Here is a 22105-nt window from a genome sequence, read left to right on the forward strand (position 1 = left end):
GATTATGGGAGATTTTCATCTTTTTCTTTATGTTCATTTATATTGTCTTTTATTAGAATAGATACATTGTACTTTTTAAAAAATATTTTTTAGTTGAAGCTGGACACATCTCTTTATTTTATTTTTAAAAAGTATTTTTTTTGGTTGTAGTTGGACACAATACCCTTATTTTACTCATTTATTTTTAAGTGGTGCTGAGGATGGAACCTAGGGTCTCACATATATAAGGTAAGCGCTCTACTGCTGAGCCACAAGCCCAGCCCACATTGTACTTTTTAAAAAAAATATTTATTTATTTTTTAGGTGTAGGTGGACACAACATAATGCCTTTATTTCCGAGCCACAACCCCAGCCCTACACATATTGTATTTTTTAAAAAAGTCAAAATGTGCTCAAGAGCAGTAGACACAAAGGTGAGGGCGCTGGTGCCTGCACACCTGCCACTCACCTAACCAGCCAGGTGACACTCAGCAGGTTACCTAACTTCTTCCACCCACGCCTGGCCTGTTTCAAACAAAACGGAGACCCAAAACAAACTAATAAATAGCAGTGTCCTCCTAGAGCTGGCACCATGAATGCAAAGTCCTTTGCACGGCCTCTTCCCACATGGGAAGCTGTGGGAGTGCCTGTTGTTCTTGCTCCATAAGTGGCAGAGTCAGTCTGCAAACTGGAGCTACCTGGAGAGACGCTCATGAAAGGAGCGTCTACAAAAACCTCTGCACGCATGTAGAATATTGAACAGCCTCCTCAGACCAGCAAACTGGAATGAGAACCAAATGTGGTCTTCAAGGCTGACGGGAATGGGAAAGTTTTATTTTAAAAACAGCAACTCCTGGGCTGGGGATACAGCTCAGTTGGTGGAGTGCTTACCTTGCATGCACAAGGCCCTGGGTTCAATCCCTAGCAACACACACACACATACACACACACACACACACACACCAACCAAACAAAATTAAACAGCAACGCCTAATTGGCTCCAGAAAAGATGATTTACCACACACACACACTCATTTGGTTCTGTTTACCCACCCCACCTTTTTATTTTTTCCACAAAAAGAAGAGACTCAAAATTCCTTGTGTGTGTGTATCACCGTTTATTGTAGTTTGCGTTAGGAACTGAACAGAGGACATGGTCTGTGGAGGGGAAAAAAAGGAAAAGAAAAGAGAAAGTATGTTTTTGTAGACTTAATTTCTTCAAAACACTTTATGGTTTCAAATCCTTTTTTACCCCAAAGGAAAGTCAAGAATTCAAGTATGTTACTTGGGAGCGGTAATACAAAACGCCTTTGCCGTGTGCGTGTGTGTGGCTGGCTGTGAGTGTTTAAACAAGCACACCAACATCCACATTTCTTGCACCCTTTTTTGCTTTGGTAAGGCCAAACCCCAAAGGACACATCATACAAATGAACCCTGCCTCAAACTCAGACTCAAGGGTAGAGCAATTTATTTACCCTCACAGGATAACGGTAAAGGTTTTGAACTGTCACACAGCATTAAAAAGACCAACCCTCACCCCCAAAACCATCAGTTGCTAAGTCCTGATATCCCTCAGCACCCCCATCTGCTGCATTGTTCCTTCAGTTCCTAACAGAGGGCTTGTTATAAGGACCAGAGCAACAGGATCCTCTTCATGTTGATTATAATAAAAAAAATTTAAAAGGGACATCTCAAAAGGAAAAAAAAAAAAAAAAACTGAAATTCAAATTCTGAAAATATCTTGCCTTTTTTATTAATCATGTCATCTAACACCAATTAAAAAAACAAATATGAGAATATGATATAAAAATACGATCCCAGGATTAACACTTTGTCGCAGGCACAGTTATCTCACAGAATATATGTTTGGAGGGTGGGGAAAGGAATTTGTTTTTGTTTCTTTTTTAAAAAAATCCACAGCAGTGCAAGTAGGGGCAGGAAGTGGGAGAAGGGAAAAGATTCTTTAGCAGCAAAATGTCCGAGTTCTCTAATCACAATCAAATCAACGGATACTGGATTAAAAAAAAAAAAAAAACAGAAAAAACAAACAAACAAAAAAAACTCAACAACAAAAGATGAAGGGGATGCTGCCCAGGCCCATTCGCCATCACTAAAAGACTTCCACTGCAAAAGCCCCAAATCGTGACATGGAAGGACGTGCTTTATTACGCAAGCAACCATAAAACCTGTCCCTTGAGCTTTTGACTGTGTCTGTCACTTAAATATATGTACAGGAATTGGGCTCCTCTTCTCATTCATGTCCCTCCAGATCTCTACTGTTTGGTCACTGGGCTGGGCTCTCAGGAATTTGGCCGCATCTGGCCTCCGATGTTTGAGCAACAGTTGCACCTCGGATGCTGCTTCTGGCCTCGCTGGCCTTGGCTGCTCCCAGCAGAGGGGGTGAGGGGGACGGTTAATGATCGCTGTTCTGTTTCTCTCTCATCCATGCCTGAATCTGTTCTTTCAGTTCTGGCACTGAGGGGAGAAGAAGAAAGGAAAATTAGTGTCCAGGTGGGAGAACTCTTCCTGAGATGAGGCTTGCATGGAAAGAAAACCACTCATTGCCTAGTTAGCTGAAGCCTGCAGAAAACAGGACAGAACAGGAAGGGCCAGATGTCTTTTCTGTAGGAAGTGCCACAAGCCTGGCAGAGCCCGGACTTGGCCCTTCTCCCTTTCTGGCTGCCTCTGGTACGGTTCTGGCTGAGCTCCTGGCACTGAGGGCAACTGCAATGAGCTGTGCCCTCCCCTACCTGGTTCCAGCATGCTCTCAGTCAGCGTCTGCCGGTTGAAGGGGTCGGTGGGGGAGTTCAGCAAGTGCCGCAGGATGATGGAGCGGTCCATGATGGTGCCAGAGGGCAGCCGCACGGGGTCAGTCATCAGGGTATCCATCAGAGGGTCTGCAGAGACAAAGCAAAACAAACTCTACCTGATGATAGGGGTTAAAACTGAAGAAAAACAAAACCAAGTCCCTCCCACCATCAAAAATATATCCAAAGGATATAGCAAATAGCTTCTCCAAGGTTCCCAGTTTGGGGAGGAAATAGCATGAGATGAAGGAATATCCACTGCCTTGTGGAGAGGGGAAAGTAGTCGGTGTCACCACTGCCGGGAAGAGAACAAAGACCTGAGGGCAGTTATGCAGCAGGACTTCTCAGAATTCTTTGAAAGCATGAGTCCTCATTTACAAAAGACAAAGCTGTCCTTCAAATCTTCCAGACTGTTATGTGGTTTGAAATCAGGCTAAGGACATTTTTTCAATTTATACTGTAACCTAAAAATAGGCAAAAGTAATTTCAGACAGAGCCTTTCAAGAAGCAAAGGCAAGCCATGTGTGGTGGTGCACTCTCTAATCCCAGCGACTTGGGAGGCTAAGGCAGAGGATTCTAAGTTCAAAGCCAGCCTCAGCAACTTAGCAAGACCCTAACCAATTTAGTGAGACCCTGTCTCGAAATATAAAAGGAATGGGGATGTGGCTCAATGGTAGAGCACACCTGGGTTAAATCCCAGTCCAAAAAAAAGGCAGCACCTGTAGTGCATCATTAAAGAAACTGGAAGTACAGGCAGTGCTGTTAGCGTATATTTCAAGTAGACTCAGATCACAGTGGTCAGTGTGAAAAAGCCAGGCCACTTGCCTCTGAACTCATCCGGAGCATCACTGTAGTCGATCTCTGCACGTGCGTTCTTAGCCACTATCTCCTCTACTTTTTCAGCGAGAAGTTTAAACTTCTCTATCGCTATTGTGGATTTGATCCCCGCCTTCCGCATTTTTGAAATTACTTCTTCAAACAGTTCCTTGCTGTAGGATCTCTGCATATGAGGAAAGACAATGTAACACATGAATTCATTTTGGATGGGAGAGCAAGTCCCAAGTATAATCCATCTGTGGTATCTCCCCCTAATGAAAAACCCCCCAAAATCACCAGGCACAGGGTGCATGCCTGTAATCCCAGCAAGTCAGGAGGCTGAGGCAAGAGGACTAGTTTGAGTCCAGCCTCGGCAACTAGGAGAGACCCTGTCTCAAAAAATAAAAAAGGGCTGGGAATGGAGCTCAGTGGTAGAGCACTCCTGGGTTCCATCCCCAATATCAAAAAAACAACCCCCCCCCAAAAAAAATCTCTGAATTCACATAATTTTGTATTATATATATATTCTAGTTTTCTCTGTGCATTTGTAGCTAGATAAAACATAAAGGATATATTTTTTTATAATTATAAATGCTTAAAGACTGGAATACTATGTGCTCAACTGAACAAGGCTATCATTTATGAAGACAGCTACAGGATTAAGGGAAATAGGGAGTTTTGACTTTTGAAGCCAGTGTGCCTTCCTTTTAAATATATGTTTAAATACTAAAGAGACACAAATTTTGACCATCTCAGTTCCTGCGGAGCACTGATTTCTAACAGCCTATGAGAGGAGGGGGCAATTTCAGCTTTCTTCCTTAATGGTCAACAAGGTAAGAATAGTTCAAACTCAAAAGAAGCCTTCTCCTATTGACTACCAATCACTTCACATCACTTAGCTTAACACTGTCATGTCAGGTGCTCTGCTTACATGTGACCATCCCAATAATACCAGTGAACAGGCCTGGGGGCAGACACAATCTATGTCCCATAGGAGGGTTGCAGATCAGAGGTATCCACCAGGGACCCAGACAACTTGAACATCAATTCTGGCCCTACTACCCACCAGCTGTGTGGTCTTGGACGAGTCCCTAACTCTCCCAAGCCCATTTCCTCGAGTGAAGTGGGAATGGGAACTTACCTAATTCACATAAATCACTGCCATTACACAATATCAAAGTGTATCATTCCTTGCACTTACCACTAAAGCTGTGGTCACTGGTTGATTTAGTGACAATGATACAGAGAACGGAAATAATTAAATCTGAGACACTGGGATAGGACCACAATCTCTCATCATGTCAGCTAATGCCAAAGAACTCAGACAAGGCTAAGCCCCAGTGACCAAGAGATAGTGTTGCTGTCTTGGGCTCTGCTCACCCTCATGGCCTCTTCTCCAAATGAAGAGGACTGTGTCCATCTGTCTTTCCCTCCCTGACCCCTAAGTCTGTGACACAGGCAAGCAACTGGGTGCCAGGCCATAGTACACTCTCCCCAGCCCAGCATAAGAGCACTGGCCCCGGGGCTCCACCCGGAGGGGCTTCTATGATTCTGCCTCACTGCAGGGTGCCCTGCTGACACTGCTGCTCACTTTCAGCTTTAGCTTTTGGGCCGTAGGACCTGTTGTTCCTATCTGGATTCACATCGCTGTCTTCTGCAGGAATTCATCTCATACTTGTTTTCTTTTAGAGCACTGGATCAAATTCCCCAACCTTTCATCTTTTTTTAACTTTGGTTTCTAAATAAGCACACAATCTTGCTTTCTCTCCACACACACCCACACCCCGCTAACCATGCAACTGGGGAAAGGGAGGAAAGGGGCTGGAGGTTTAGCTGGGGGCTGGCATGCTGGCACTGGCGAAGCAGGTGAGGCCCTGCGTTCACCTAGCAACACACACCCAATGGGAAGCAGAGAGGGAGAGAGAATGAAGAGGGGGAAGGAAAGGAAGGGAAAGAAGAGACGGGGGAAAGGAACCAAGAGAACACAGGTAGGGGAAAGCGGCAGCAGGGAGGCTGGGCCCCAGACACCCTAAAAGGCCATCTTTCTGGAGCCCCGAGGCATACAGAGTGCCTGGTTCAAGTTTCCCAAAGCTAAATTACTACATGAATTCAACAAACACTTTACTCAGTGCCTACTTATTGTCACGAGGTAATGGCAAAAAGCTGCCATAGGCACTACTGCACCATGAAGGCACTGATACTGAGGGGACAAGGCATTCAGCCTTGGGGAGCAATGGCACCGGCGACGCCAAACAGCTCACTCAGCTACATCCTTAGGTTTGGTGTGGCAGGTGTCAGAGAAGCAGATGACTTTTTTTTTTTTTGGGGGGGGGGTACCAGGGATTGAATTCAGGGGCACTCCACCACTGAGCCACATCCCAGCCCTATTTTCTATTTTATTTAGAGACAGGGTCTCACTGAGTTGCTTAGCACCTTGCTGTTGGTGAGGCTGGCTTTGAACTCACGATTCCTATCTCAGCCTCTAGAACCGCTGGGATTACTGAGGTGCGCCACGGCGCCTGGCTAAAAGATCATGTTCTTAACTTTAAGAATCTTACTATAGAGTAGTTACAAAATTAAAACAACAATACCTGCAAGTCATACATCAGATAAGGAACTACCATCCTGAATACACAAAGAATTCTTTCAACTCAACAAGAAACAACAAAGTGTCCAACTAAAAATAAGCAAAGGACTTGAACAGACATTTCTTCCAAGAAAATATATGAATGAATGTCTAGAAAGCACATAAAAAGGTGTTCAACAGTGTTTCTCATTAGGGAAAGAGAATCAAAATCACAATGAAATACCACTTTGCTTCCATGAGGATGGCTACACAAGTTTGTTAACCAGAAATTAACAAGTGTCAGTGAGGATGTGGAGAAATCTGAAGACCTGTACACTGCTGGGGGGAGGGTAACAATGCAGCAGCTGTGGAAGTCGGTGTGGGCTTTCAAAAGCTAATCACGGAATTGTCTATGGTCAGCCACTCCACTCCTGGGCATCCGGGAGACCGGAAAACAGGTATTCAAGGAACTCAGTGAGACTCTGTCTCTAAATAAAATATAAAATAGGCCTGGAGATATGGCTCAGTGGTCAAGTGCCCCTTAGTTCAATCCCCAGTATCCCCCCTCTAAAAAAGAAAACAGGTATTCAAATAAATACTTACATGAATGTTTATAGCAGCATTATTCATAATAGCCAGAAGGGGGAACAACCAAAATGTTCATTAACTGATGAAATATTCAGCAATAAAAAGGAATGAAGTGCTGAAACATTCCATAATATGGATGAACCTCAAAAACATTATTTACCTATTTAATCCATTTATTTTTATTTTTGTGTTGCTGGGGATGAAACCCAGGACCTCATGTATGCTAGGTGCTTTCCATCACTGAGCTACACCCCAGCCACTCAAAAACAGTATTAAATCCAAGAAGAAACACACACAAGTTACGTACCACATGATTCTGTTTATATGAAATGTCCAGAATAGGTAAATAGGTAAATCCAAACACAGGTAAAAGAGAGACAGAACCCAGAATTATGGTTGCTGGGTGAATGGACAGTGACTGCTTAATGGGTACATGTGTTCCTTTTGGGGTGATAATAATGTTTTGGAACAGAGATGATAGTTGCATACCACTGTGAATGCATTATACACCATCTAATTGTACACTTTAACATAGTTAATTTATATTATGGGACTTTTACCTTAAAGGAAAGAAAGAAAAACTTGAACAAGAAAATGAAGCACTAAATTTACAATAAGAAGGCTCAATATTCTGGTAGGTTAGAGAAGGAGCTTGCTTGGGAGATGTGCAACTTGAGACGGGTTATTTTACTTTTCCCTGGGAACAGTGTACTAATGCTCCATGAATGCTGGAAAGCAATCTGTCTGTGGAATTGGATCTGCCCATGAAAGGACGGTCAGGTGTGGTCATCAATGCCACCTGAGTCCCCCTCGGATCTCCCTATCCTGGGTTCTCTCAGTTCCAGGGACCAACTACTAAATGCCACTTCTCAGTAGTGCAGAGCCCAGGGGCTCTTCAACCCTGCAACTTTATCAACCTCCTGCACCTGGTCTTTAGCCCTTTCCTGATGTAGCCCTTAACTTTTTCCTTGTAAAGATGTCATTTTTTTCTTCTTTTGTTCTCCGTGAAAACAAGACATAGCAAAGCCAAGCCAAGCCAAGCCAACTACGATGATTTCTTCCAAAGGAGAAAATGGAATTCTGCTGCCTCTCCTCTAATTCCTCTGAGTGCTCAATACTCCCAGGCCTGAAAACCCTCAGATGAAACCAGCAAGTAGCAGAGTACTGGAATGCACACCTGTGATCCCAGCAACTCATGGGCTGAGTCAGGAGGATCCTAGTTCCAGGCCAGCCTCAGCAAAAAAATTAAGTGAGACCCTGTCTCAAAATAAGCAACCCAGGGTTGCTCAGTTACAGAGCAACCCTGGGTTTAATCCCCAGCACCCAATAAATGAATAAAATGAAATAAAATAACCAAGCAGGCAGGACTCTAATCACCTTAAGGCCACCATAAACAGAAAATGCCCAACCGGCAGCACAAACAATATCCTGTAAAAGAAAGCAAAGATACTACTGAAAATGTGTGTGTGTGTGTGTGTGTGTGTGTGTGTGTGTTTTTCAGCTGGGCACAGTGGCTCCCACCTAATCCCAAAGACTTGGGAGGATACCAACTTTGAGTCCAGCCTGGGCAACTTAGTGAGACCCTGTTTCAAAATAAGAAAAAAATTTTAAAAAGGGCTGGGGACATGGTTCAGTGGCAAGGCACCCCTGAATTCAGTTCCCAGTATAAAACATAAGTAAATAAAAGATGAATAAATAAAATGGGCTGGGATGTAGCTCAGTGGTAAAGCATCCCTGGATTCAATTCTCAGTAGCAAAAAGAAAAAAAAAAGTGTTTTTTCTCCATGTGTTATTGGTAGGGAAAGTCTCTTTCACAGGTCTGTTTTTTGTTTTTTGGGTACTGAGGATTCAATGCAGGGATGCTTAACCACTGAGTCATATCCTCAACTCATTTTTAAACTTTTGAGACAGGATCTCCCTAAATTGCTGAGGCTGGCTTTGAACCTGTGATCCTCCTGCCTCAGCCTTCTGGGCTGCTGGGATTATAGGCTTGTGTCACAGCAGCTGGCTCCTTTACAGGTCCGGAAGGTCAGGGCTCTTTAGACCCGGGGCAGGGGAGACTGGTGTGCCACGGTGTAGAATCCACTAACCACACTCCAGCCGTTGCCAGCAGAAGATGCCACCACAGTCCCTGGCACTGGCACTGGCACTGGCAGGCAGGGTGGAGCTGCTGTTGTCACCAGGACAGGCAGCGAGAGGCTCTCCTGTGGCTCCCACTTGTCTGCAGCCTTGCTGGACATGCCTGCTCATCTGCACTGAAGGCTTCCTGACTACCTTAAACTGTAGCCACAGCAAGACCCGCAGAGAACAGGGCACTCCAAATGCCCCCGCCCCCTTGGTGGTAGCGAGCAGCCGGGGATGCTTCACTGCCATCAGCCGGCTATGCAGGAGAGGCCAGCTGCCATCCAGCTGCGCAGTCTACCTTAGTAGGTACTTCCACTTCCCTGTCCTCACTATAGACTATCCACCATTCCTGAATATGTGTGCTATTATATAGTCATAGGCTAGAAAACAGTACATATTTTAACATTTCCCCAAATAACTACAATTTTCAAACCCTTTCATTTACCACCACTTTTTATGGAAAAAAAAAAAAAAAAAAAAAAAAAAAAAAAAAAAAAAAAAAAAAAACTGCTTTAGACACACATTTTCCCCCATTATAGGTACTCTGTCGAGGCTACTTCCCTTGCTTATAATAAAAGCACCCACATATGTAAATTATAACTCAAAAAAGCTTTAAAAAAAAAAAAAGCATCCATTAGGGGTGAGACGGGTAAAGAACCTTCCAGAGGGCTGGGGATGTGGCTCAAGTGGTAGCGCGATCGCCTGGCGTGCGTGCGGCCCGGGTTCGATCCTCAACACCACATACAAACAAAGATGTTGTGTCCGCCGAAAACTAAAATAAATAAATAAATATTTAAAAAAAAAAAAAAAAAAAAAAAAAAAAAAAAAAAAAAAAAAAAAAAAAAAAAAAAGAACCTTCCAGAATGGGTAACCTGTGAAGTGAGAAATTCTGGAAAAGGGGTGTGAGAAAGGTGGAGGCACAGAAGCCAGCAAGGCCCTCTCTGGGCACTGAGAGCAGGAAGCTGAGAGGACAATGTGTTCAGGGCCAGACACCAGGAGGCGAACTGTACCTCCATCCCACCCGAGCTCTGTGCACTTGCACAGGCAATTCGGCCTCTCTGAGCCTCCGTTTGCTCCTTCAGTAGAGACCCCACATCACTGAGTTCTGCGAGGACCAAGTGAGTGAAACAGAGGAGGGGTTCACTGCAGCAGTGAGTGAGCGCTGCAGACACAGGGAGCAGAGCTCAGAGGGAGGGGAAGCCCCTTCTGAGGCGACTGCGTATCACACAAGAAGGCTTCAGAGCAGGAGCTTAGACTAAATGGATGGCTGTGGAGGAGCAAAGCATACCTGAACCAGGCGCAGTAGCATATGCTCAGAATCCCAGTTATTCTGGAGGCTGAGGCAGGAGGATGGCAAGTTTAAGGCCAACCTGGCCAATTTAATGAGACCCTATCTCACAATAAAAAATGAAAAGGTCTGGGGAGGCGGCTCAGTGGCAGAGTGCTTGCCTAGCATGGCAATCCCCAGTACCCTAAAAACACACACAACCCAGATCTAATTCCAGGGGGCACAGGAATGCAGGAGAGGGAGGAGTACAGAGATAACCATGAGTGACTCCAGACCCAGATCATGAAGGCATGGCATCACTACAGCAGGAGACTGGGAAGATCTGGATTCTGTGAGAAAATCTGGCTCTTGGGAATTTAATGTGCTGTTGAATAAGGTGAGGGAAGAACTCAACCTCGGGAGGATCAGGGAGCCGGGTCTGCTCTTTACTCCCTAAGGAACATAAGCAATTCATCTCCTCTTATACCTGACATGTTTCCCAGCCACTGGGGCCATTATTCATGCTTAGGTACTAAAAACTTGTCAATCCATGATGACCATCACCTTTCTTCACTGGGAGTGGGGAGAATTCAAAGGACAGACGGAAATGTAACTGGGCAGGGTCTGCCAGGAGAAGAACTGAGAAGTGATTGAAATGCCCAACTCAGCAGCCTGAACTCCAGGCCCCTGAAAAATGGCCTTGCTCCCTTGGCACTAACCTGGTCATCAGCAATGGCTTTAGCAAACCGAGCACAGTCCAGCTGCAAGTAAATATCCGTCAGCTGGTCCAAAAGCTTCTTTGGTTCAAAGCCGTATTTCTCTGGATTTTCAACTTTCAGGTCACGGCACTTTGGGCCACAGAGTTGCTGAAGATTGAAGTTCAGCATTGCAGCCAATCGGGGTCCAAGTTCCTAGGAAATCACAGGATAATACAACAATTAATGCTGTTGAGACAAGTGAGAAGGACCAAAAACTCCTACTTCAGTGGCTGGTTTAGCCCTCAAAGACTCTCTTAAGTGTGCTGCGTGGCACATGCTAAAGAAGTCCAGCTTTACGTTCATATGTCTTTAATTCCCATTTCTTATATGAAAATTCTGGTAATTAATGGAATGTTGAGGGCTGATGACAAATACCAAAAAAGTCTTCTCTTTAAATTCATGCTTTTAATTATGAAAATAAGAAACATTCCAAATTCAGAAAGCCTGGTGTGGTGGTACACAACTATAATCCCAGCAACCTGGGAAGCTGAGGCAGGAGGATCACAAGTTTAAAGCCAGACTTAGCAATTCAGTGAGGCCCTAAGCAACTTAGTAAGATCCTGTCTCCACAAAAATAAATAAATAAATAGGAAACAAACAAAAACAACTTATTTGTGGTTCTAATTAGCCTTTGGCTGCTGCTGTTGCTTCTCCTTCCTTTTTTGGGGTTTTGGGGATGAAACTCAGGGCCTCTTGCATGCTAAGCATATTCTCTACTCTTTATCGACACCCCACGGAGTTTGTGGCTTCTTTTTATTTTTAAAAATTTATTTATTTATTTTTGTGCTACTGGGGACTGAACCAGGGGTGCTCCACCACTGAGCTACATCTCAGACCTTTTTAAGTTTTGAGACAGTGTCTCACTAAATTGCCAAGGTTAGCCTCAAACTTGCAATCTTCCTGCTTCTGCTGCCTGCGTCACTGTGATTACAAACGTGCACCACTGCATCCAGCTCTTTGGCTTCTTGAATGTGACAAAGCTATATCTACAAGAACCAAAGAACTTACATATTATCAATGATTCTACTTAATGTATTCCAATTTTATGTTACCTAATATTTTCCTACACAAAGAGGAATCAATAATGATAAAAATGTCATAACTTCAGTACCAACAAACCAATGTACTGTCTAAGCAGAAAGTGAACAAAGTCACCTTGGAATCATTTGCAGAAGGTGTAGTAACATCAGAGATCTTCACTAGAGTCTAACAGCAGGGTATCTGTGTGTATCAATTAGCATAAATGGGAATAAAATCAGCAACAGAACTTCATGTATTGGTGACTGTGATGCTAACATTTCCAGAATTTCAACAATTGCATCAAGTTTTAAGTGCTAAGGTCTGGATGTGGGGGCCAACAGATAAAACAAACACCCCACAGCTTCTACTCACTGGTCTGAGGAACGGCTTCTGGACCTGCTTCGTGAGGATATGGAACATGTCCACGGTTTCTGTCGCCAGGGCCAGATAAGAGCGTGAAACACGCTCATCCTGAGCAAGCTGAGACTGCCGGGCCTGCTGCTGATCCTAGGAAACATCAAGCAGGTGCCAAAAAAATCTCAGAACCAGCCATCAGCTCACTAACACGTCAAGTGCAAAGGAAAAACACAGTCATCTCATAACTGGAAAAGTGGCTACAGAGCCAACATGCTCAGGGGTAAGGTAACCACCCCCCACCCCCACCCCACTGCAGAGAGCTGACGTGGACTCCTCTCAGTGTGAGAACCATTTAGGTGGCCTGGGGACTTTTTTGCTTGGTGCTGAGGATAAACCCAGGGCTGTGTGTGCTAAGGATGGGTTCTACCACAGAGCTCCTCCCCAAGCCTGGCACGTTCCTTAACTCTCTTGAATTTCCTCTGTTTTCTCAATGATAAAAAAAGTGTCTCAATTTCCACGGAGGATGAGTTACGTGACTGTAACATGGCACCTGGTACAAACTGGTGCTATAAAAGTGTAGTTCATTTCTCTCTCTCTCTCTCTTTTTTTTTAGAGAGAGAGAGAGAGAGAGAAAATATGAAAATGAGAATTTTTAATATTTATTTTTTAGTTCTCAGTGGACACAACATCTTTGTTTGTATGTGGTGCTGAGGATCGAACCCGGGCAGCACGCATGCCAGGCGAGCGCGCTACGGCTTGAGCCACACCCCCAGCCCAGTTCATTTCTCTTAATAAAAACTTTTACTTAGTCATCGCTATTTTAAAAACAGGCGATGCACTCTGCCATGAGGCCTATCATTCTGCCCTTGCACCAGGTGCCTGTGGGTGGCCGAGCTTTCTGAATTTTCTTTCGACTGTCAGGCTGTCACCCCTTCATGGCGTCAGCATGCTTGCCTCTGGCACCGTCTTTCTCCCTTGGTTCTGCCTGGGTTGGGAAATGAGGGGAACTGAGCTCGTGAGCAGTCGAATTATCCCTAAGTTTTACATCTGCCCAGAGGCCTTTTCTCATAAGGGGAGGGGAAAACAGCTGGAACAGCTAATGTCACTCAGGGAGCACTCTCTGGGGTCAGAATTTGTCATGCCTGGTGGAGATCCTGCAGCAAGGCATGGGACCTATGCACTACTCCGCGGTCACAGATGAGCCCATTCAGAAAAAAATGAAAGAAAAGCTAGGTGCAATCCGACACTCTATGAGTACCATGTAGATGGTACTGAGTACCATGTAGATGCCTCTAGAGGCTGGGCCTCTGGTGCCCTGTGAGAAGCACAGCACAGGCCCAGGGGGGCTCTGCATCCTCCAGGAGCTTTGAGTCCCTTAGGGAGACTTTGCTTAATAAACCAACACCCCACAGAAACTCAAGTCTGACAGTGATAGAAAAAGTGGCAGTGGGTGAGGGAGAGTGACACTGGGCTCTGCGGATGCTATTCTGGAAAGGGCGGTCACCTCTCTGGGGGGTGATTTAACCTATGGGACTCCTCGAAGTAAGTGAGTCAGCAAAAGTCTGGTGAAACATCACTGCAGTGGAGGAGCCGCCAGTGCAAGGATAGAGGCCAGTGTGGCTGGGTGCAGGGAATGGAGGGGACAGTGTGGGGAGAAGAGGGCAGAAAGGTGCTATGCCCTGCAGGCCATATCCACAGCTGAATCAGCGGTACTGTGCTGACGGATTTTAGTAGCATCCCTCTGGTAGAGAAATGGGCAAGGGTGGAGGCTGGGAGTCCAAGAGCAGGCTCCTGCAATAACGCGGGCAAGACATGGTGGTGGTCTGGAGGTGGTGGGAAGTGGTCACAGAATGGGGGTACACACACATTATGTATATATGTGAGTGTGTGTGTTTTGTTTTGTTTTTTTTTTTTTTGCAACAGGGATTGAACTCAGGGGCCCTCAACCACATCTCTAGCCCTATTTTGTATTGTATTTAGAGACAGGGCCTCACTGACTTGTTTAGAGCCTCACTGTTGCTGAAGCTGGCTTTGAACTCCCAATCCTCCCGTCTCAGCCTCCCAAGCCACTGGTATTACAGGCATGCACCACTGTGCCCAGGTGTGTGTGTGTGTGTGTGTTTCTTTTTTTTTAATTTTTTTTATTTTGTGTGTTTCTTTTTAAAAATCTTTTTTTTTTTTTTTAGTTGAAGATGGACACAATACCTTTATTTTATTTATTTAATTTTATGGGGTGCTCAGGATCGAACTCAGTGCCCCACACGTACTAGGCAAGGCCTCTAACACTGAGCCACAAACCCAGTGCCTCCATCTTCCATGTGTGTGTGTGTGTGTGTGTGTTTGAAGCATATCTGTTTATTACAGTTTAAGCCAAATAATTATTTTTTAATTTTTTGTAGATGTTGATGGACCTTTATTTTATTTGCTTATTTATATGTGGTGCTAAGAATTGAACCCAATGCCTCACACATGCTAGGCAAGTGCTCTACCACTGAGCCACGACCCCCCATGTGTGTTTTTAATGGTGTAAGGAAAGGAACTCTTGCCTCTCAGATGCTGGGCACAGGCTCTTCCACTGACCTATAGCCCCAGTCCATGAGATAGTTTAAGATAGTGCCTAGAAGAATCTTCTGAGAGGGGGGTGGAAGAATCGAAGACAGTGCTGAAGTGTCCAGCCTGAGCAACTAGCAGAGGGAAACTCACAGCTGTTAAGGTTGGGCAGACTTAATTGAGATTTACAGGACACTGAAGTTCGGTCAGGGAGAAGTTAGGTTTGAGGTATGTATTAGGCTACCTGCTCATAAGGGAAGCCAACCCTGGCTGCACAGCCCAGAGTCAGGAGAGACCTGAGCTGAGGAGATATATTTTGGAGTTTTTATTCAACACCCTGGAATAGATGAGATCAACTGGCAGTGGTTTTTCACTTGGGGCATCAAGTTACATGTGGGGGTACTGGCTATGACGACTGGGGGTAGGAGTGTACATCACCGATGCTAAATGGACAGGAACCGAACATGGTAAATGTTCTATAGTGTAAAGGACAGTCTCTCACCACAAAAAAAATTCACAAAAATAACAAACTCCACTATGCTTAAAATTCTAACCAAAACCCTCCCTGAGAAATGCTAACCCAGCAGCGAGAGTGGAGGCAGAGGAGAAGCCTGAGGCTGAGAGTGGGAGTGACCTCACTCAGAGGCTGCAGAGATGAGCAGGAGCAGCCAGGGAGGTGGGAGGTAGCACCTAAGTTCAAAGTCAAAGAAAATGATTCCTGAAACAGTGATTATTAGGGACTATTTGTGTCCCCTTTCGTCCACTAAACAGAAAAATCAATAGTATCCGTTGTTTTAAGCAGACAGGAAGCAGTACCCACCGTGTGGCAGAAGGACCCTTTATAAAGCAGTTATTTGGAACTAACCCATGTCTGAAGTCACCAGCAGCTGTCAAGGGCCCAGTAACTGACCCAGGAACCACTGAAATGGCCGCAATCATATCAGGAGGGGACAGTGTACTGTTACCAGCACAGTGTGAAACTTGGCAAACAAGTATTCTTTCTATTAATAACTAAATATAAAAACTAAGATTGCTTCAAAGAAAACCCCCACAAGAAACCTGAGTGATTTAGTTGTCTGGAGAAGACCATATGAACAAATTGAATTCTTGTCCAGAGACAGAAATCTAGAGATTCATTTCGTAGTCACTTTCATAAATCTTAATATACTGACAATAAAAGCCTGTCTCTAAGAAGTGCTTCAAAATTAAGAAGGCAGAGAAGGTTTTGAAGATGCACTGTGAAAAGCTTCTCAACATTTCTTAGTTTTCTCTTAGGGTACAATTTCATGGAACCCACAGAAAGGAAAATCCTGGCAGTGAGACCTAGGGTCACCTGACAGCCCGAGAGGCCACCTAAGCAGAGCACCTCTGTGTCCAAGGCGGACTGCAGCCTCTAAGGGCCCAGGACTGTGTCCTCACCCGCGGCAACTGGGCCCACTGTTCTTTGTTTTTCATCTCTTCTTGCACCTCGTGGATCCGCTTCAGGGACTCCAGACTTTCATCCAGCAAGAATGTCGTGTCGTTTATCAGCATGTTTATATAGCGAACAAACTGCTTCCCAGAACTGAAAAGGAATGAGAAGGGGCATGCTCATTAAGTCCAGCAGGTTCCAGAGCCGTGCCCCTCCCTCCACCGAGTGCTGAGCTCGCCACCTGTGAGACTGCGGCATGGGCACAGCTCAAGGACAGTGAAGTCCAAGTACTACCAAGCCTCTCTTTTTAGATTCCATTATACTTTTTAATTAATCCTGATAAGCTCATTTTAGTGGCATCCTGGAGCCACTGTGAATGGCTCATGAGAGCCAACTGATGAATTTTGTGAGCTGCTTCCCTTGGCATCTTAAATTCAACAACAGAGGACACATTCACACCAGCAAATGCTGCCATCTCCCTCTAGAGAGCAGGTTTACCAGCTTGCCCTGGCTCATGTGCTCAGTGTCTTTAAGTAGAGAAGACACTCTTTCAGACTAGAAATGGAAATGTGCTCATACTCACCATAGTATAAGGAAAGCACAAATAATCACCTGTACAGAGCAGACAAGAGAACTGACAAAGTCATTCCTCGTCACAAAAAAAAAAAACATTTAAAGAAAAGTCGGACCTTGTGATACTGTTATGGCAAGACACTTGCTTTACAGAACCTGAAGCTTCCAGGCAAAGGACTGTTCTGCAGACCATGTTCCAACAAAGAGAGGAACTAATTGGTCAATGAAATAGCTGGCCTGCCTGTTAAGATGGCAACTGCCAGATTAGCAAAGAAAACAGAAACTTCACTTCAGGGCCTACGACTGTGCAAATCAGTGGATGGGAGGCCCCATCTCAGGACTGTGGTGAGTCCAGAGCACGTACTCCCAGTGAGCACCATGCTGATTAAGCCAGGAGCCGCCTCCTCTTTAAGCTCACACCAGGCTTTTGTTGGAATATAACTGACTACAAGAGCAGTTCATGGAAATAATGAATTCACTTCATCTCTTCTGGAAAGTTACCCAACTAATGGTTACTCAGCTGGTAATACATGCACTACTGACTCAGGTAACAAGGGGTATCTACACTTGATCAAAGATTTAAAACAAGGGTTACAGAAGATCCAACTAGGTGGGATACATTTTCTTTTGAAGCTCAGCAGTTCAACATCTTCACCTATCTTCTTTTTCTTTTTTTAGTTATAGATGGTCACAATACTTTATTTATTTGTTTGTTTGTTTGTTTTTATATGATGCGGAGGATCAAATCCAGTGCCTCACATGTGCTAGGTAAGCACTCTACCACTGAGCCACAGATGCAGCACCCTTCACTTATCTTTTTAAAGCACTGACAGATAACTTAGATGGAACTTCTACTGCCTGGATTTAAGTAATTCAGGAACCCCCCACCATTTTTTTTGTACCAGAGAAACTGAACCCAAGAACATTTTACCACTGAGCCAAATCCCCAGTCCTTTTAATTAATTTATTTTTTAGTTGTAGATGGACACAATCTTTATTTTATTTATTTTTATGTGGTGCTGAGGATTGAACCCAGGGCCTCACATATTCGAGACGAGTGTTCTACCTCTGAGCCATAACCCTAGCCCCCCTTTTTATTTTGAGACAGGGTCTAGCTAAGTTGCTTAGGGTCTTACTAAGTTCTTGGCAGAGGCTGGCCTCAAACATGTAATCTTCCTGCTACAGACTCCTGAGTCACTGGGATTACATGTGTACCACCACACTTGGGGAAAAGTCCTTAACCAAGGTTTAGGGCCTTACTACTGAGAATGACACCTCTAATGACATCCCTACTCTGCTTCTAAATCTAAAGCCTTCCTAACATTTCTAACTCCAAAGCTTGACATCATGTTCAAGAACACAGTATGATCTTTCTTCATTCTACCTTCAGTATGTTCTGTAATCAGAAATATCAAAAAACACTGAACACATACAAATGTATAGACTCTTTCTTTATGTAAACTGCTCCCAAAAGATGTTGACAAATCCAGAACTCAGCATTACCTTGTAAGTGCAGACAGGTAGATAACCCTGCCCACAATGAATAGCACCTGGGATAAAATGAGGCTGAAACCAGCAGCCAACAGCAACCCAGGTGTGAAAGCTTTTCAGCTGCAGCCCTGTGATTTGCAAGAGATCAAGCTGTGACATCAGGGGCCCAATACTCACTTGAACTCCTCCATAAAGGTGCCATGGTGAGCTATGTTTTGCCAAAGGCTTTTAAAAATGGTGCTAATGTGATAGCGAATCGTGAACTTGTCATAGAACTCACTGGTGGCTCCAGTATGCTCAACATCTAAAGAAGAAAAACAAAAAGATTAAGGAACACATCCTTTCTCATCTTTCCAAATGCAGTTACTGCCACAACAATAACATGGAGGGATAGATCTGCAGAATCAGAGATGTGGTAAAATCTTGCCTATATTTTTCATGTAAGCAAGAGAGAGATTATGAGCTGGTCTTTTTTTTTAAAATATTTATTTTTTAGAAGTAGTTGAAAACAATACCTTTATTTTATTTATGTATGCTGAGGATGGAACCCAGGGTCTCGCACATGCCAGATGAGTGCTCTACCACTAAGCCACAACCCCAGCCCTATGAGCTGGTCTTAAAGACAAAAATTTCACAATAAAGGTCTGGCAATAAGAGAATATTTAAGGAATGGGCTAGAGAAACAGGCATCATTCAGATGGTTATCTAATCATCAATGACCCAAAACTGAATTATCATACCCCCAATTTTATATATATATATATATATTTTTTTTAAAGAGAGAGTGAGAGAGAGGTAGAGAGAGGGAGAATTTTAATATTTATTTTTTAGTATTTGGCGGACACAACATCTTTGTTTGTATGTGGTGCTGAGGATCGAACCCGGGCCGCACCCATGCCAGGCGAGCGTGCTACCGCTTGAGCCACATCCCTAGCCCATACCCCCAATTTTAAATTAGAAATTTAAAATTAGAAATTCCACAGCACTTCAAATGCACATCCCAAGTGGAAAATTGGGATAAATTTTATTGAAGGACATGCACCTATTAAACGTGCCTATTATTTTATATATTTTTGTTTCAGGCACATTTTCTTTTACTCTTTTTTTTTGGGGGGGGTGGGTACCAGGGATTGAACTCAGGGGTACTTGACCACTGAGCCACATCCCCTGCTCAATTTTGTATTTATTTAGAGACAGGGTCTCACTGATTTGCTTAGTGTCTCACTTTTGCTGAGGCTGGCTTTGAACTTGGATCCTTCTGTCCCTGCCTCCTGAGCCACTGGGATTACAGGTATGTACCACCATGCCTGGATTCTTTGACTTCTTTGGTGTGTGTGTGTGTGTGTGGCGCGCCTGGGGATTGAACCCAGGGACACTTTACCACTGAGCCACATTCCTTGCCCTTTGAATTTTTTATTTGGAGACAGGGCCTAAATTGCTTAGGGCTAAATTGTTGAGGCTGGCCTCAAGCTTGGGTCTCAGCCTCCCAAGATGCTGGGATTATAGGCATGCATCAATGTGCCTGGCTATGCACATTTTCAAGATGTACTAAAGTAGAGAAAAACACAGTTAATCCTTCATGTACTCATTGTTCATTTACCATTTATCAACATCCCCGTACCTATTAAAATGGAACAAAAATCAAACTTGATTATATAAATCAAATGCAAACACTTCAGCCTGAGAAATTCCAGAATTCATTACAAATTTTAAAAAGGGGACTGTGTCAGGTCCCCTAACTCAACAAAGACATTATAAAAAAAATGTAAATTAAGTTACCATTTTTAACCTATCAAATTGGCAGACATTACAAAAATGACAAGACTGAGTGGAGGAGAGGATCTGGGGACACAGGCACAGTGTACATGCTGGTGAGTGAATGGTGACACAAACCCTCTAAAGGCAACTGGCATAGACCATCAACATTCTGCTGACCCACAAATTCTACTTAAAGAAAATGCACACAAGCAGTTCAAAGACTGATTTCTAAGGACGTGAAGGAGGTACTCCCCTGCACCCCCCGGAATAGGCCTTGAGCTTGCTAGGCAAGTGCTCTATCACCAAGCTACTCCCCAGCCCCAGGGCAAAATACCATTTTTTAAAAAAATAAATATTTATTTTCTAGTTGTTGGTGGACACAATACCTTTATTTTATTTTATTTAATGTGGTAATGAGGATCAAATCCAGTGCTTCATGCATGCTAGGTGAGTGCTTTACCTCTGAGCCACAACTCCAGCCCAAAGTATCATTTTTATTACAGAACAAATATAAATAATCCAAATGTGAAAGGGAGACTATGAAAAACTAATATATCATAATATATTAATAAGTGAAAACTGAAGACAATCAAATAAAACTATGGTTTGAGCTCAATGACATTTAAACCCAATCATGTTTTAAATTCCTTCATTTATACGTGGTGCTGAGAATCAAGCTCAGTGCCTCACACACCTGAGGCAAGCTCTCTACCCCTGAGCTATGACCCCAGCCCCCCAAAAGACATTTCTTAGTATTAAAGTGGAACATTAAAAATATTGCTAAAAAGCAAATGTCTACATACTGGTCTTCACTAGTGCCATTTTATTGTGGAAAAGTGTGGCCAAAAGTATGGAGAAGTGATTTAAGCAGAGCCTGCAAGAGACATATGGGGGCTGGCACAGGGCCTCTACCATCTAAGACTGCCTCTACTGTCTGGAATCTATTTCAAAGAAACAGAGGCTAAGCAACTATCCCTTAATTATCACCCAGCAACATACTTCTTTCAGTATTTTTTTATTCATTCCTAAATTTCCCTTACAATCATACCAGCCAAAGCTCTAATTCCCAAGTTCTAGGAGTCTTTAAGTGACCTTGACTCCTGTTGACTTCAAGATCTTCATCCTGAGCCTCTTGTAGGTTTTCTTGTTGAGTTCTTTCTTGATAACATTGCCACCAAGGCCTCAAGTCCTTCACATCTGCTGTCCCCTTTGCCTGCCACACTGTGGCCGAGAACTTATGGTTTCTGCTTCTCTCTCTCTCTCTTTTTTTAACATTTTTTTAGTTGTAGATGGACACAATATCTTTATTTTATTTATTTATTTTTATGTGGTGCTTGCATGTGAGGCAAGCGCTCTACCGCTGAGCCACAACCCCAGCCATGTCTCATTTTTAATGTCCCTCCAAAATCATCTTCTCAGAGACCTTCCCTGCCCAGTCTCCCACAGTAGCTTCCAATGCTGACTCCAGGTCTCTCCCTTATCTGTCCAGCATCTGCTTCCCAACAAGACTCTGATCTGAGGTGGCAGGGATGTGTTAAGCATCTGCTGAACCAGTGACAGAGTCCACTCTGGCCATGCTGGACTTACCATTCAGCTCTGCTTTGAGGAAGGTAAGAGTCTGGAAATAGGTCTTACTTTATCAATGTTCTTTCCAGTCCCCAGAGTTTTTTCTTAAGTTCAGACTATTGTGATACAATAACTACTCTTCTTTTAAAAATAATTTTATATTTGAAACAAAAATCAGAGCATAGCATTTTCCAAGCTAGAAGACTCTCTGTGTGGCACCAAGGAGCTTATTCCATGGCTGGACCTGGCATAGCAACTATAATTCACGCCTGAGAATCACACACCTTCAGGGCCAGACCTCATCAGCAGCTCTTAACAGGGAATCCAAGGGGCCTGGGACAGGGTCTGTGAGGGCCACCTACAGGGCTCTTGGTGGCTGGGAGAACAGAAGAGTGGCAAGCACACCTGTGCTCAGTCCAACTGCTGAGGTTGCTGCCACTTGCTAGTTAATGACCTTCAGCAAGCTTCTTGATC

General features: G+C 44.0%; 1 protein-coding gene across 3 annotated transcripts in view; it reads right to left on the reverse strand.

Annotated features, from left to right (window-relative positions):
* Positions 1 to 1077: 1077 nt before the first annotated feature.
* Positions 1078 to 22105, reverse strand: part of Ube4b (ubiquitination factor E4B) — a 116399-nt gene continuing 95371 nt past the window's right edge. For all 3 annotated transcript variants that reach the window (XM_046424850.2, XM_046424849.2, XM_046424851.2), the window contains 7 exons: positions 18485 to 18611; positions 16252 to 16396; positions 12298 to 12432; positions 10867 to 11058; positions 3612 to 3786; positions 2730 to 2876; positions 1078 to 2454 (listed from right to left, as the gene is read on the reverse strand). In XM_046424850.2, the coding sequence (XP_046280806.1) occupies positions 2393 to 2454; positions 2730 to 2876; positions 3612 to 3786; positions 10867 to 11058; positions 12298 to 12432; positions 16252 to 16396; positions 18485 to 18611 (983 nt within the window). In that variant the 3' untranslated portion in view covers positions 1078 to 2392. The remainder of the gene's footprint in view (positions 2455 to 2729; positions 2877 to 3611; positions 3787 to 10866; positions 11059 to 12297; positions 12433 to 16251; positions 16397 to 18484; positions 18612 to 22105) is intronic.

The sequence above is a fragment of the Marmota monax genome, unplaced genomic scaffold, assembly GCF_021218885.2.
Source record: "Marmota monax isolate L192 unplaced genomic scaffold, Marmota_monax_Labrador192_F-V1.1 WCK01_AAM20220418_F8-fsc00080, whole genome shotgun sequence".
In the NCBI taxonomy this organism is placed as follows: Eukaryota; Metazoa; Chordata; class Mammalia; order Rodentia; family Sciuridae; genus Marmota; species Marmota monax.